This window comes from Strongylocentrotus purpuratus, unplaced genomic scaffold (assembly GCF_000002235.5).
Source record: "Strongylocentrotus purpuratus isolate Spur 01 unplaced genomic scaffold, Spur_5.0 spur5_scaffold_6, whole genome shotgun sequence".
Taxonomy (NCBI): domain Eukaryota; kingdom Metazoa; phylum Echinodermata; class Echinoidea; order Camarodonta; family Strongylocentrotidae; genus Strongylocentrotus; species Strongylocentrotus purpuratus.
In genome coordinates this window covers 8,313,836-8,330,786 of record NW_022145612.1, presented here as the reverse complement: position 1 = coordinate 8,330,786, position 16,951 = coordinate 8,313,836, and the positions used below count along the sequence as shown (strand labels likewise).

The window sequence follows — 16,951 nt, the reverse complement described above, 5'->3', positions numbered from 1 at the left end:
ATGACTTTGTAATGAATGATCATTTTATGCAGTCCCTGTTTCCTTATATTTCAAGTTTGTTAGAGACTTGACACTTTGTCAACGACAAATAAATAAGCAATATTCATTTCTTCCTGACATTCAAAATGCTAGTCAGAACCTTATAATCAAATATTAGGAATGTAATTTGGAGTCTTGCACAATTCACTTCACTTTGCTTGTTGCGTTTACCCCAAATATATCAGTGGAAGTGTTACGAGTCAAAATGCTTTACATTTATACTGAATATATTTCATCCTTCCTGGCTGATTCAGAGAGCAAGCATATAAGTAGGGTCAAGTACCTTATTATTTAGAGAGAGAAAGTAAATAAACTTTTTAAAACCATGTATGTCCAACCCTTGAGAAAAATATTTAGATCCATTTCCTAACCTAGTATTAAGTGTATATTATATCACTTTTGATGCTTCGTCAATATTTTTGTCTCACTTGCACATATTAAAATACATACTGTGGTAGTGCTTGCGTTTGTCTTTCATTATTCTATACATTATATTTTCATATCTCCTGGCACATTGCCTCTCTCTGCAAACCTCTCCAAATTTGTCATTTGATTGTCGTGTCACTTGAGATGCTTAAATCAAATTACAAGTATACATGTGCTATTGTGTTACTTCCTGTGTGTTCATGGTCTTTGCTCCAAAAGTTGATTAATCTTTCGTTTATGTCCAATACGTAACAAAATTGGCTCTGCGTCATACATCATAAATATTTCTGACGTCGCCGTCATCGTTGGTGGAATGGGCATTTAGACTTTCTGTGTTTTCATAAATCACAGAATGTTGTGTTGTCTGTTATTTCAAGTTGTCATGCAAAGGTTGATGGGGCATACTGTGCATGATGCGTATGTTGATGTCCTATTGTGAAGCCCTGTCGTGATTTCAAATAACAAAGATTGACTCCAATTTTATTCCTGGTAGATGTTTTTTAAAGCTATAAATACAATTTTGTGATTTCATTTTAGTGTCTTTTTTCCCCTTTCAAAATTGATGTACCAGTACATGTAATGGGTGCAACCTTTTGGAAAGATATTTCACAATAAATATAATTTATATTACTAGCATTATTATATAAACTGATTATAATAATCATAGCTACGAGGATCAATCATAATCATTACTTTTGACATCACAAGCAGGTTGATTATTTTGATAATGGTCATCACCACAATTGTCAGCATTTTCATTACTTCCATTTGTTAAGACTCCTTCATTACCTCCCCCTCCTTTCTTTTCTTTTTCTTTCCATCTTATTGTCTTTCCTAACCTCTAGCTCTATTGATTTTTTGTGAGTTTGCTTCCTCACCCTAATATCTCCACCTTTTTAAAAACATTCCTTGCTCATCCCATCCTCTCTTTCTCTTATAATCTTTGTACTCCCTCCTATCTCAATATCTTCCCTCTCTCTTGCTCTTCTTTCTCTCCTCTCTCTTTCTCTATTTTCTATCCTCTCTCTCCCTCTCCCCCCCCCCTCTCTCTCTCTCTCTCTCTCTCTCTCTCTCTCTCTCTCTATATATATATATATATCTCTCTCTCCTCTCTCCCTCTCTCCTCTCTCCTCTCTCCCCTCTCCCCTCTCCCCTCTCCCTCTCTCCTCTCTCCTCTCTCCCTCTCTCCTCTCTCCCTCTCACTTCTCTCTTATTCCTTTTTTGTGACCCTCTGTCTACATCTTTTTTTCTCTCAGGCACATCTTACATTTTGGAGTCTGTTATCTTTCTTTTCTGTCTTTCTGTCTATTTGACTTCATCTCTGTTTGTCCTTCTGTTTGTTTCTCTGTCTGTCTCTCTGTTTGGCTCTCTGTCTGTCTCTCTGTTTGGCTCTCTGTCTGTCTCTCTGTTTGTCTTTATGTGTGTGTTTGTGTTTGCGTGTTTCTCTCTCTCTTTTACTCACATGCATACACATAGGGGTCTAAATTACTCGTTACTTGTCACCCCCTTCTTCAGTTTCACTTCCTGACAATGTCCAACAACAGCATTCCTGTACAATCCATCTGAAATCCTAGTTCTTGACCGAGTTCTCTTCTCTTCTCTTCTCATTCTTTGTACACAGGCCAACCCCAATCTGGTGGTCAAGTTTGCAGATACAGAGAAAGAGCGTCAGCTACGTCGCATGCAGCAGATGTCCAACTCGATGGGTCTCTTCAACCAGATGGCTGTCAGCTCACCCATCTCCCTCTACGGTGGCTACCAGGTCAATACAGTAAGTCTTCATCTTTCATTCATGTTCTATAAATGCTAATTCACATATGCTGTGGCAAATGCTGCGTTATTGGTTGTTGTTATTTTTGTTGTGTGTGTGGGTTTTTGGTGGTATTTTTGGTACTAAATAAATGTCAATTGGGAGTGAAAAAAGTACAGCAATGTTGGTGCTACCATTCTCACTTATCTGTGTGTCATAAGATATCAAACTGTGAAGTGTTGTATGCTTAAAAAACACGCATTCTACTGTGTTATATGCGTACAAGTCTTTTTTTATATTTCATATTTAACAAAACTGATGCTTTTATTTTAGCAGAAATCATTAATTACACCCCCCCCCCCCCCCGTAAAAAAAAAGAAGAGAAGGATTATCTGCTCGTTTCTTTATTGTGACTTATTTTGTCTTTGAACGGATATTTCATCGAATAGGCCTACCGGGAGTACCTATTTTTAGTCGACTATTAGACACTCATGAGCTATCTGCAAGAAAACCGTTACTGCTGTTGATAATAGTCGCAATGCAGATGTATTTCATTAGTGTAAGAACTAACCCTTGCTTCTGACTCACTCACTCACCACATCGATCTCATGCATACCCATACAGCAACAAATGCTCCAACAGCAAGCAGCACTGATGGCCCACCAGTCCTCGGCCGCCTACATGAACCCCATGGCTGCCCTCTCAGCTGCACAACAGATGAACCAGATGAACGCTGTGGCTGCCAACGGTTTCCCGGCGGGTACCACGGGTACCATTCCTACCAGTGGGGAGCACCTCCTAGGTATGGAGGGAATCGGTAAAGATTTATAGGGTTTCTCTGCATGTAATTTTGTTGTAGGCAACAGCGTTGTCTTTTTACCAAATCCTTGCTTAAGTCATTTGTCTAAAATTATTTGTCGTGAGGGGAAAATAAAAAGCAGATTTTTACTTTGTGGTCTTTGATTTTGTGAAGTCTTTCAAAATCAGTAAAGGTTATTGGGTTTTCATGCATGGAGAAAAGTTGCGGGTAATGGTAGCAAAACTGTTTCATTATTCAGTAGAACTTCATCAAGCTCCTGAATTAAAGCAGAAAAATAACATTCATTAGTTTGTTAAAAGCTTGTAGCAGTAACCCATCGCTTCAAATGTGTTTATTGTGCTTTTTTTGCTGCATATTAATTATGGTTGTAATTTGATGTATGTGTCATCTTTAAATACATGTATGTCCTTTATTGCATTGTCAATCACTTTTCAGGGCCAAATATATACTCATAATGTTTGTCATGTTTTTTTTAAATATTGTCGTGTAATGTCAGTTTACCTAAAATACATAATGACTCATAAAACTGGAATTGCTTTACACTTGAAAAGACGATTATATTTGAGTACTTGGCAAAGTGATGGACAAGAATAGTCTCTTTAGACATTATTTTTGCCCTCTGCTTGTAATTGACGGTAGAATTCAGTGCATAATGAATACATAATGAGTCGGATAGTCTATGCTTCCCATGATGCACCTTACCATTTCCGCCAATGACATTCCAGCCCTAACATTAGCTAGAATGTATAAAATCAACCTAAAAAAAACCTTTACCTGGCATGCTATAGATAAACAGTTATGAAGAAAATTAATAAAGGATAACGTAAAACCCTGTGTATAGAATGCATGTGTTAAGTATTCTACTCACAAAGGCATTTTATAGTTCACTGTGAGTGTATTTAAACCGCAATTTCTTTGTAGGAAAACAAAAACATATGAAGCTCATAGTTAGACTGTAGTATAGCAACATAGAATCCCTTACATCCTTAGCAAAACATGATTTGGTAATTAGTGTGCTTTCAGTTGATGATTATCTTAACCATCTTCTTCCTCAGACCCGGCTCTTACTTCTTGTCTTTTTACAGTCCCTGCCCCGGGCGCCGGCCAGTCGGCGGTCAACTGTGCTGTCAGCACCCCTACCCTTTCCTCGCCCACCATGCCCACGTACACCCTGGCTGCACAGACTAACGGACAGGCAGACACGCTCTATACCAACGGCCTACAGTATCCAGGAGAGTATGCAGGTAGGTAGTGGCTCTTTCATAGTCTCCCTGGAGAAAGGAAAGAGAGATAGAAAGAAAAGGGAGAGAAAGGCAGACAGTGGGTGAGAGGAAAGGAGAAGGAGAGCAAAACAAAACAGAGATCTGCTAAAAGAGATGGGCTAGGAGCTTGTTTTGGGGGTGTAAATCTTATAAAAGTACATTGTGTCTTTCATAAATTAAAACGATGACTGATGATGACGGCCTCGTAAGAACCTTGATCTAATTTTATTAATCTTTGAGAAGATTCCATTTTACGCACACACAGTATCCCTACTGTGTAATGACTGTATTTACAACACATAGACAGTGTGTTGCTTGCAGCTTCTTTGTTTTATCCCCAAGTGCTATTTACTTTACACATTAAAATAAATACTGCAGATTTCTGTGTCATATGTGAACAGACCAGAGGATGCTACATCACTGGAGTGGATGTAATATATATATGTACCAAATATAGTAAAGATTGAACATTAAATGGGATGTCATAATCCAGATCTAGGTAGAAAAGGGGATTGAAGTTTGGATTAAGATTAATGTAGAAAGCAATTGATCCTAATCCATGTTGCTTTTGATGTTGCAGCTGCCAACCAAGCAGCAGTAGCTGCTGCAGCAACAGCGGTTGCTACGGATCCTCTTCAACAGGCGTACACTGGTATGCAGCAATATGCAGGTCAGTTCATGCAAATTAATCATCCCACATTATTATTATGACATTGAAAGTAATTATGGTATATTACTGAGATATCAATCCTCCAGCAGCTGCCATACAAGAGAATATAATCATCATAGAGCCAGAAGGGCATCAATTCTATGTAAAAGGATGTGAGTTAAACCCTTCTGGCCTCAACAGATGAGTAGATGAAATTTAATGGATGTACATCTTTGCTCTCTTCTATCATCAGTTATATTGTCAGAAGGACATTAATTTAGGTGCCTTAACAGTGTTAACGCCCTTCTAGTTCTCAACAGAGGATACATGTATATATATACTTTTTGTTTCCTGTACCATTCTGAAATTTATGTCCTTATTGTATACCGCCATCGAGCCCAAGTATTCCACACACAATCTCAATTCTCATGAAGAACAAAAATTAGTATGCTACAGAGGGTGTTATAAAATTGGAAATATTGCACACTTTTCACCAGCTGGATAATATAGAAATATTCAAAATGCTTGAATTTAGCCCACCCAGAAGGTACTTACAGGTATTTGCTGCATGGCATCTTATTAAAAATATCCCAATTCATTACTGTAACTTGATGAAAACAATTCTTTACCCTCTGCAATATTCTGTGTATGTTTGTTCCTCCTTCCAGCAACGTATCCAGCTGCCTTTGGTGGTCTGACCCAAGGGTTCGCCACCACCGCCGCCCAGCAGCCCGTACTAGCAGCGGCCCCTCAGAGGGAGGGTGAGTATGGTAATAACTCACACTCTTCCTTCTTCTTCTTCTATATCTTGTCTTCCCCTTGTCTCCCTACTAACCAACCAACCTCCTTGTTGTGTCCTTTGTTGTCCTAGGTTGTCCTTCGTTGTCTTACGTTGTCTTCCGTTGTTCTTCTTTGTCCGCTGTCCTCATGGAACTCCCCCCCCCTCCCCCTCCCCACCCATCATACCCATGTGGAGTCATACTTGGAGATGTGGGAAATGAACAAGTGTCCTTCAATGTAGATATTGTTAATTGTCAGGAGAAAAAAAAACCAAAATAATTAGTAAATTCTCTTCTGTTAATTATTTGAGCATGATTATGCATGATGTCTTGCGACAGTTTCTTTTTTTAAGCCTGTAATGAAATTTGATATTTCTTTAAACTTTACAAAATGAAAAATATTCTCCATTCCAGTTATACCTTTACAACACTTCTCTCACGAATGCACTTCTTTGAGGTTTGATTATAATTCAAGTGTGAGTGATGTTCATATATGCTAATGAAGTGTTCAGGCATTGATCACAGATTTAATATGTTATGTGCATTTTGGATGTGGCGTGATGTTGATAAAAGTGTTTTTTTCCCTCTTCAAATTACATCTTTAAATCTTGGATTATTACTTGTATTTCAGTAAAAGAGGATTTGTGAATTGAAGTGAATGTAAGATTTAATGATTTAACTGTAATCTAAACAATGAAATAAGATACCGAATCAGAGAAACACCATCAAAAGTAACCCACAGGTAGGCACTATTTCATGAAAAGGATGTGTGCATGGAAGTGAAAAAAAGAATTAAAGATGAAATGGTAGTTAAATCAATGAAGTTTGATACCAAAATGGAGAAACGCCACCAAAAAATTAGACATAGATATGCATTAAAATAAATAGCAATCACTAGACCACAAGACTCCACCTCTCCCTTCATCTTCTTCCTTCTTCTTCTTTACTCTATCCTATCATCTTTGAAGATCATTATCTACCCCTCCTCCTTAACAACTAACACATTCACATCACATTGGGTCTACTGACAGTACATCAATCATGGCTGCCAGTCTAAGTGCTCTGTTATGTAGAGCAAATTTCAAGTTTGCGTATCCTGCCAACTTGCCATGGTTTGTCAAAAGAATAACAAATGTTGATAAACCAATGTTATTATTTTGATTAGCAAGGGTGTAAAATAGTTTACCTTTCTCAAAGTTCACTTAGCAAGTTATTACAGGCACAACTAAAATAATATGATATCCTTTAGTGAGCAAATACATCCATAAGGGTAATATTTACGGGCATATTTGGTCAAATTTTTCCTTTTTTGTAAACGCTCTTTAGTGTGTCCTTGAGCTTTGTATTTCTCATTAAAAAATCTTGAATTAGAGTATAGGAAATATTGACTCAAGTGATCACCTTTTTGGACAATGCCTCAATTAGGAAATCTGCAATGATTTTGTCTGTGCATGCAATTTGTACATAATGTTTAAAGTACAATATTAATTGCAAGTTGACTCAGTCAATTCCTAGATAGAAATCCCTTTTTATTTATATGGAATGAGCTCTAGCAAGGTTTCAATGACATATTTATGCAAGTCTTGTAATGATAGAATGGACTCTTATTTCAATGTTCATATAGGAGATAATTTTTTGTGAATTTGTTTAGCTACATGTAGAATATTATATTTTTTTGCAAGTTTTCAATGCATGGACTTATTTGCAATTCTATTGCAAGGTAGCTTTAAATTTGCTTGTATTGGACTATCTTGTGTGCAGTATTGTTAGTTCATTGTAGTTGAAACTTGTGATTTACTGATGAAAACAATATTTTACAGCTAAATGTAAAAATATAACTGCAGTATAGTGCAAACATTAGTTTAGATCAGTTCATACTTGTACTGGCAGGTAACAAAGGTAACAAAACATTTGAACAATATAGACCAGAGATGGGAGAGCAAAACAATTGATAACAGTATTTTCCTCTTGACAAAGATAGTAGGTCGTACAAAGATAAAATAAATCAATCAATTCTGAACAAAATAATTGCATCCACTATTAGCTCATTCAAAATTAAGAAAAAAAGTTTTTTAACAAAATAATTGCATCTACAATTATTTTAAACCTGATAGAATGAGGAGGTTTTGGAATTATCAAAAAGATAGTGACTTAGTGTTCGTGAAAGTCACATGTACTGTACACAGAAATATGTATATGGGATTACACATACCTGTGGCATGAAAATGTGTTTCAAACACTTTAGCTAAGCCTATTTCATGTCATATTTCAGATAAAAGGGCATTTGAAAAGCTATCCTTTTCAGGGGACATTTTTGTCTATGATATTCTTCCGCACTTATATTGGAAGACTGTTTAAGCTCCAAAATTATTTTACACCTTTGCAATTAAGAACTCTAACCTTAACCATAACCCATCTTCTCATAAAATCTGACCATCCTCCTTACCCCTTACCTTTTACCCAAGGACCAGAAGGTTGTAATCTCTTCATCTACCACCTGCCTCAAGAGTTTGGCGATGCTGAACTCACCCAGATGTTTGTGCCCTTCGGCCAAGTCATCAGCTCCAAGGTCTTCGTTGATCGGGTCACCAACCAGAGCAAGTGCTTCGGTAAGTGGTCTGCAGATTTTTATGGGATTTTGAGATGTAGTTGTAGTTGTATACTTATTCTATGTTGTCATAGGGGTATTGTACCAAAGTCATGTCTTATGTATTGGGTTTTATTTACTACTCTTGAGATCTTTGTTGATCGTGTCACCAACCAGAGCAAATGCTTCAGTAAGTGTTCTGCAGTTTTTGAGATGTAGTCGTAGGAGAAGCAGGATTTTGTTGTATACTTAACTTTGTTGTCATAGGGGTATTGTACCAAAGTCATGTCTTATGTATTGGATTTGATTTACTTCTCTCAAGTTCTTTGTTATTTGCATAACTACCCAGAGCAAGTGCTTTGGAAAGTGTTCACCAGTAGAATTATAAGGCAAATCCAGGGGGCATAGGGGCACAAATTGCCCCTCTCAACCCTAAATATGCCCCCTCAAACCCTTCCTCAAAGGAAATCATCTAGGTAAAACATAAAATATTGTTCCGTTCTCTTATCTCTGCACCAGGTTTTGTGAGCTTTGACAACCCGCAATGCGCTCAAGCTGCCATCCAGGCAATGAATGGCTTCCAGATCGGTATGAAGAGACTCAAAGTGCAACACAAGCGCCCTAAGGATGCCAACAAGCCCTACTAAAGAATAAACAGATGCTCTGTAGGGGAATGCCTTCTAGAGCAGGTATGTAGGCTATACCACGTGTGCTCCGGTGACATTAGTTCATAGTCACATGTATTCATAGTCACATGTATTCATGGAAGTTATAACTTTAATCCTTGATCACACACTATACATAAACCTAATCAAAATTCCTATCCCAACACCTACCATAACCCTACATCTTTGATGAGATATAGCCCAGAGCAATGTTACTTCATATAAGTTGTATAAGACCTTTTTTTTAAATAACTTTTTTTAAACTGCATACAGAAGAAAAAAATACCTGCCTTTCCCTTATCCTGCCACTACTGTTAGACCTTTTCTATGAACCGTGTAGACAGTGTAGTCTTTTAGTTCCTCTGAATTGAAAATGAAACTTTAGCATCTTTCACTTCCCAGATTGGATTGGAAGACTACATTATTGAAATGATCTCACTTTTATAAGAACTTGTTTGAAACGAGTGAGTGGTTTATCATTCAATCTCTGTTCTTAACAACTCAGGATAGGTACAATATCCTTGCACATTGATAATATAGTTCTCATGCTTGAATATTAACCCAAGTTCTTTACTTTGTTACAATTCATTTGTGTTCTGTTTCTTCTCTTTTCACATATGAACAGAGGCTGTGCCAGGCTTTGGATGTTACGCCCCATCCAGTGTCTGACAAAGAGAGAAAATTTCTTCTTTTCTCGTATTCAAATTTTGATTCCATCCTCTACATGTGCAGTGATATGGAAAGAAATTTGGACATTGATTTTTGCGATGACTGAATGATAAAGAAATCAACTTTGTACATATTCTTATCAAGCTTACTTTGGAATTTTTAGGACATTTGTAGCATTTTGAGTATAAAAAAAAACTGATGAAGATTTAATACTGAGGATTGTTGAATTGCATAATTTGTATATATGATTTTCTTATTTACATTACAGTACATTGAATGAGTTTTGGTAGAAAAATCATGTAAGAAATGGTATTCGATTTGGAAGCTGGTTTTGATAGAGAAATGATGAACTCTCACCTATACATATTGTTACAATGAAAGGAAATGAGAATGTGGAATATTTCTTTTATTTTTACTTTTTGCTTTGAATTACAGAAAAGATTCATGCAATTATTATTTCTAATGAATTGTAGAAAGTTCTATGACACGCTGCATGTGAAGAAACAATGCATGGTTCATTTGATTTCAGAATTAAGACAAGATGGTGAAATATATATTTTCTGCCAGCAGTGCTTATATATTAGTGAATTCGAGAGCAGCGGCTTACATTAATCTACAAAACAAAAACAAATGGTGAGATGTAACAAGATGAGAAAGAAGATTAAGTTTTTAATATGCTGTGCTGCTTTTTTTCAAGAGGAAAAAATGATTTCCTCATTCATGAGTTATCGTGTTCTTGGTCTGTGCTATTCTTTCTTCAAAGAAAAACTCAGGCCAAATCAAAAAGAAGTGCAATATTTATATGCCATATAACCCTCAAGTAGGAGGGCCAAAAGTAGTTGGAAAAGTTGCTCGATAGGCAATCGTTTTTCTTTTGTTTGAAATGAAGGAATCATGTATTACTCCTTTTTTCTTATTTGTCGTCTTAAGTTATTGAGATCAGAAATCTCATCTTTTTGTAAGTCAATCCCCATGCACGTTATTTTGTACGTTAAAGCCAAGCTGATATATTTCTGTGTTTAGAGTACTTATTTATTGATTTAATTTATTTTCCATGTTGTGTCGGACAACCAAAGAGTATGGTGGTGTTTTGTGCAGCAGTCTAGAATTAGTTTACATGTTTTATGTTGTATTCACTTCATCAAATCACTGCTCATATCCTCTCATTCTCTCTGTATAGAATCAACCAATCAAAATTTTTAACATCCACAAATTAGATGAAACCAATGCCCCTGAAATTTCACACACATGTAATCACCAAATCAGAGTTGGAGTTTTCTCTTGTCAGCTAACTTCCCAAAATGCAATCTCATTTGTTCAGTATATAATGCATTGGTTGCATTTCTCTCCCATGTATTTCAAACAAAAATAAGGATTTCTTCTGGAAATCTTTGATAATTTGTTAAAAGATATGTTCAGGTATTGGAGGCAAATTTGTTTGTTTTTCCCCCCATAGGATTTTTCTTCCCCATATGACTATAACCCAATTGGTTAACTGGATCTAAATGGAGTGGTATAGTACAAACCAACTCCACCATGGAAATTAAGGTGTCAGTCACCCTTTGGTTTTTGTATTTTTATATAAGTGTTGATTTGTACAGAAAGGAGGGGACCAAACAAGATGCTTTGATTTTTCTTGGTCAAGAAGAAGAAAACTGTGTGATCCTTTTGATAAAGTTTTGTGTTGAAAGACAATCCATTGCCATAATTCAGTGTATATCCAAGATAAGGATGGCTTTATTTTCCTAACTCTGCACCAAAGTTCTGTAGAAATAATGGATGAATGTGTGTAGAAAGGTATGCTTTAACATCCACTAAATTTGTCATAATTTATAATGAGTTCTTTTGGAGATGTGATGTTCATATACACATAGTAAGTTCATGATAGGCTACCAAAATACCTTTAAAGTATCATTAACTACACATAGTCTACCACCCAGCTACATGTACTGATATACAATGTCTAGAGAGGATATCCTTTTGTAATCACATTTCCTCCTTTTTTCTGGGAATATAAGAACCTTTTTTGTTAAGGGGATGTGGCTACTTTTGGAACAATCAGAATTTGATGTAATTATCACCAACCCAACCCAAGAGTTCCTTGAAGGGGATCGAGTCTTCTTCATACCATTCCTATTTTAACTAGCCATGCCACATGGAGTACGTTTACCGATGTTGTTGAGAATAATCTAGATCTAGCGATTAATTTGGTAATTCGCTTGGCGGGCGGGTGCGCCGTCTGTCTCAAGTGAAAATCACACTCCTGACTCTCTCTCTCTACATCCATACTTCATTATCTCCTCTCGTAGGACCAAACAAAGTCTTCATTCCAGGTAGTGCAAACCATTCTCCTCAATCTATTTGCCTGTCCCTTTGCCTGTCTCATTTGTTCAGCTGTTTGTACTCAACGTTCATCAGCAGAGTGACCAAAGACTGAACATGTCTGAGAATTCCATATTCTGTAGTTTTGAAATCTCTTTCAAATATTTTGCAGTTACTTTAGTACCAACATGAATATTGCCTGTTTGGAGCCAGAAGGGTGTTAACTCTCGTAATTTTTAACACAGAGTTAATGCCCTTCTGGCTCCTACCAGACAATATGGAAGCATAACAAACATTACCATATCATATCAACAAACGCTATCCTCTAAATTTCCCGCCTCAGTTGCAGGAAATGAATTTTTGGGCTTTGGGATAAACCGAACATCAGCATTAGTTCTCATGACAATCAAAACATATTTTGGTCCATTTATTGGAAAGCATTGACCATGTACTTGCCCATTGGTAATGTAGTAACTCTGTACATTCCATTTTGTATACATGCATGTGCCACTAGATGCAACTTCTCTCTTCATTTGCTTTTTAATTTTATTCTGAGAGGTTCAGAACAAGCTCTTTCTTTATGTTAGGTTAATATTGCATGTTTTATTTATTTGCATGTTCAAGAAACACAAGGCAATGTAGTCGTCAATGACCATGTCAAGGAGAGTGATGAAAAACTGTATTCATGCTGTATGTTGATGTACTATTTTGTATGATATCTCATTATTTATTGAAGTTCTGTACATTTCTCATTCATGTACTATCTATATAGCAACGTCAGAAACATTGCAGCTCTCATTCAGTTTTATGATGGTAATTGTATTCAGTGATCAAGCATTATCCGGTATTTATGTGGGAAGCGTTTAAAGTACTTAATCCTGCCAGACAATGATTATACTTTCAACTCATTTGTATTCCTGCAGTTTATATGTTATCAAATGTAATGCTTTTGTACCATTTAACAAATGTTTTGTTTAGAACTTTTCCTTTTAAAGAGGAAAAGTATTTTATTTCCAATTATATAATTTACATTTTTTAGACTTTGAAATCATGAAAGGATTATACTTTTTTTGTTCTTGAAAAGACAAAAGTATCTTATCTTTAAGGCCATCATTGCTAATTACTTGTAAAGTATTTTAATCATTTGCCTTTCCTGGCCAATCTTCAACTCATTGATGAAGCAATGCTGCATCAGTGAATAAATAAACACCCCGGTTTTTTTTAGATCAGATTTTCATTCCACAATTCACATATTCATCTCTTTCCAGAGACAACTCAATTCACAAACAGTTTTGGTGTTATGATTTCAGCTATTTTATTGTGAAATAAAATGATTTATATTGTGCAAATGTTTTGCAAACATCTCATTAGAAAATTCACTTCCAAGAGAGCATATAGGTATAATTACAGTGGTTTAATTTAATTAATCTATTCAAAAATCAACCTAAAATTGCTACAGTATAATTCTTAATGCCTAAAATAAAAAGAATGAGAAAACTGATATTTGGCAAGTCCATTCAGATTTTAAACAGTACCTTTACAGCAGATTATTAGTCACACAATGTACATCTTCACTTCATATGTGATCACATGCTTGTAAATGCAATCATTTTGTTCTGTCATTTTTCTTTTAAATTTTTGTTAAGTTATGTACACAAATGTAGTGATTTGGCTAAAAATCTATGATTTTTCTCAGACACTTGAAACAACAGCTTAATTTATATTGAGATCATGTAGTATAACGATTCTTTCACTTCACATATAGCTCTAGACATATTATGATTCTAAAAGTACATTTACATTCGTAGCCAGTAGAGTTGTATGATATGTAGATTGAGAAGAAAAGATACGAAAATGAAGAAAAAACATAGAAAAATGTAGATTAGTTATCTCGGGACTTTCGAGATGTAGAATTGACTTCTTATCTTTGATTAAATCTATCTTTGCATCACAAAAAGTAGGTGATTTTTATTTATGATTGAAGCGTTTTTTGAATATACCTCTTGAGTGTGGCATGGAGGAGAAGGAAGAGGAGGACATGGATTGATCCCTTGTGTGACTACTTTAACCCATTGCCTAATGGAACTGAGCTGCCCCTGTGATGAACCTATGGGGTATGAGATTGTAGTAGTCAAGGGGTTAAGGATGGACTGTGCAAGGCCTGAGGACGATGGGAACACATTCCGTTTTAAGAATGTCTGGATAGATCATACGCTGGATTGCTCAAGGAGAGAAGCGCTTTGTGCTGATGGTGATGCTGCGAATCACTCATTAACATTCAAGGAGAATCCTCCAAGCCATCTCGTTGCCATGGAAACCGTATCGGCTTACCAGGAGTGGTACTGAAGGACGAGGAGGAAAAGGAACAGATGGACGAAGAAGAAGAAGAAGAGAAAGAAGTTTTGTATAGGCTCAGAAGTGAACCAGGAGAGATATAAATTAAGTTTACTTTTAAGAGCAAAGTACTGGTAGCATGTAAAATGAAAATATAGCATTGAGAAGAAAAAAAGCAACAGAAAATATGAAAAAAATTATTAAAAATATTTTATGCACATTTTGACAGCCAGTCATTCCGTACCAAGCTCGTATTTGAATAAGCATTTTTTACCAATGGTACCTTTGAAGATTATAGATAAAATATTAGTCGAGAAATTTGAAGAACAACCATTATTTTTTAAAAAGAGTGCAGAATTTTTGAACTTTGATGTGATCTATTCTGTAAAATGTTTGGTATCAGAGTTGATGTTTGTTATTTTCTTTTTCAGTTTCAAATTTTCTTTTTCTGTTTTGATGGGATTGTACAAATTTGCACAAAGTTATTTCTTTCCTTCATTCGAGCCGATGACCGTAGAATCGGCTTGAATTGTCATCAGGCATTCTATATATATTTTTTGGCCGTTTTTGTGTTGCATGTGAATTCTGTCCAAAATTGTGGAATCTGGTGGTAATTGGTGTTCTAGTGGAAATGTGGTATTGGGTAGCGGTAACAAAATTGGTTCTGTGTTGTGGTGACTTTTGGTGAAACTGGTTGAAAATAAATAAGATATATCATTGATTTAATATATTAAAGAAATAAATAACGTATATTAGATATTCATTGAAGGACAAGTTGCAATCGGCCTTTTAGATGATGTACACAAGACAAACAGTATATTTCATGGTAAACATTTATGCATTTTGATGTTTGTTTTTTGATGGAGAAGGACATAGATGGGTATACAATACCAAGCATCTTATTGGCACAGTACTGTAAGGGAAAACTTTGTTGTGGAGGATCCCACATCAAGCGAAGCCCTAATTACTTCCATTTTAAAAAGATGTAATGCACTCGTTAGATAATCTGCCCAGGGCATCTGAGATGGTGTTTTTGTATTGTTGTTTTTCCTTGGATGATATCTTTTACTGCAATCTTTTAAAGCATGAAAAATGAAGTGCAAGTTTTTTCAGTACATCATGTAAAATCTGTGACATTTTTTTATACAAGATTTAGTGTTCACTACGGGAGTCATTGTTTGTGTTATATAGCAAGATGGGCATGTCGTGTTCTGCATTGAAATCTCCATCAAAATGCAGTATACACAATCTTCCACCAGATGCCTGTGTACAAAAAAGGAGGTACTCCTGTATTTTATATCATGAAAAGAAGGGAATTAGTGGTCAACAAATATTTTTTTTGCTGTGTTTTAGTCAAAGTGGTGGTATAAAAGTGAAACTGTTCAACATCTGTGGTGACAGAAAAAAAAAATTCTATGAGATTTAAAAAAAAACCAGAGCCTTTATTTTGTTTACCAAAGACCACGATGTGTTTTCTTTGTACAGTCTACTGATATAAGTGTATAACATGCTGTCTTTGAATGGCATTTTTGATACTCTATATTATATACTTTTTAAAGAAAGAATTCATCCGTCGTAAAAAGACTTGGTGCGGAATGGCTGGTCGCATAGTGCACTTGTAGAATGTAAGTATTACTAATAAAAAGAAACATTGATGACGATGATAATGTTGATGATGATGATGCTGAAGATGATGATGATGATGACTACAAGTTTAAACAATTGTAGATGAATTACTTCTAGGATGCACACCAATTATGGTCTCTAGTCACACCCATCGAAAGTGTTACCATTATTTAATAAGTTTCTTGGAGTGAAGAAAGCGGTTGCCTATAGAAGGTTGTGCAAATTAGCACAGATAGGAAGAGAGAAGGTGACGATTATGTAGTTAAGGTGTTGTATCATAAACTTTAAAAAATCAACTCATTGAGAAAAAAAGAGGAAAATTTAAAAATAAATGCACTGAAAGCACAGTACAATATTGATCTAATGATCTGATTACTTCTTTTCTTTCTTGTATGTTTCTTTTGGTGTATTGTGTCTGAAGTTATGAAAGTGGTGGAGGTAATGGTGATAGTAAAGGACTGAAGATACATGATGGTGATGAAGAGGACTGACCATATATGTTAGTGGTGATTATGATGATGATGATAATGATGGTGAGGACCGACGATATATGTTGATGGTGGTGATGATGATGATGATGATGATAGTGAGGACCGACGATATATGTTGATGGTGGTGATGATGATGATGATGATGATAGTGAGGACCGACGATATATGTTGATGGTGGTGATGATGATGATGATGATGATAGTGAGGACCGACGATATATGTTGATGGTGGTGATGATGATGATGATGATGATAGTGAGGACCGACGATATATGTTGATGGTGGTGATGATGATGATGATGATGATAGTGAGGACCGACGATATATGTTGATGGTGGTGATGATGATGATGATGATGATAGTGAGGACCGACGATATATGTTGATGGTGGTGATGATCATGATGATGATGATAGTGAGGACCGACGATATATGTTGATGATGATGATGATGATGATGATGATGGTGAGGACCGACGATATATGTTGATGGTGGTGATCATGATGATGATGATGATAGTGAGGATCGACGATA

General features: G+C 35.9%; 1 protein-coding gene across 7 annotated transcripts in view; it reads left to right on the top strand.

Annotated features, from left to right (window-relative positions):
- The window catches only part of LOC575560 (CUGBP Elav-like family member 3), a 56,431-nt gene extending 40,139 nt beyond the window's left edge, over positions 1-16,292 (top strand). For 3 of the 7 annotated variants that reach the window (XM_030973268.1, XM_030973273.1, XM_030973275.1), the window contains 8 exons: positions 2,087-2,236; positions 2,840-3,032; positions 4,091-4,279; positions 4,878-4,967; positions 5,615-5,716; positions 8,191-8,334; positions 8,832-9,001; positions 9,603-16,292. In XM_030973268.1, the coding sequence (XP_030829128.1) occupies positions 2,087-2,236; positions 2,840-3,032; positions 4,091-4,279; positions 4,878-4,967; positions 5,615-5,716; positions 8,191-8,334; positions 8,832-8,959 (996 nt within the window). In that variant the 3' untranslated portion in view covers positions 8,960-9,001; positions 9,603-16,292. The remainder of the gene's footprint in view (positions 1-2,086; positions 2,237-2,839; positions 3,033-4,090; positions 4,280-4,877; positions 4,968-5,614; positions 5,717-8,190; positions 8,335-8,831; positions 9,002-9,602) is intronic. The other 4 variants (XM_030973274.1, XM_030973270.1, XM_030973272.1 and 1 more) reach the window with 4 other exon arrangements.
- The last annotated feature ends 659 nt before the right edge of the window (positions 16,293-16,951 follow it).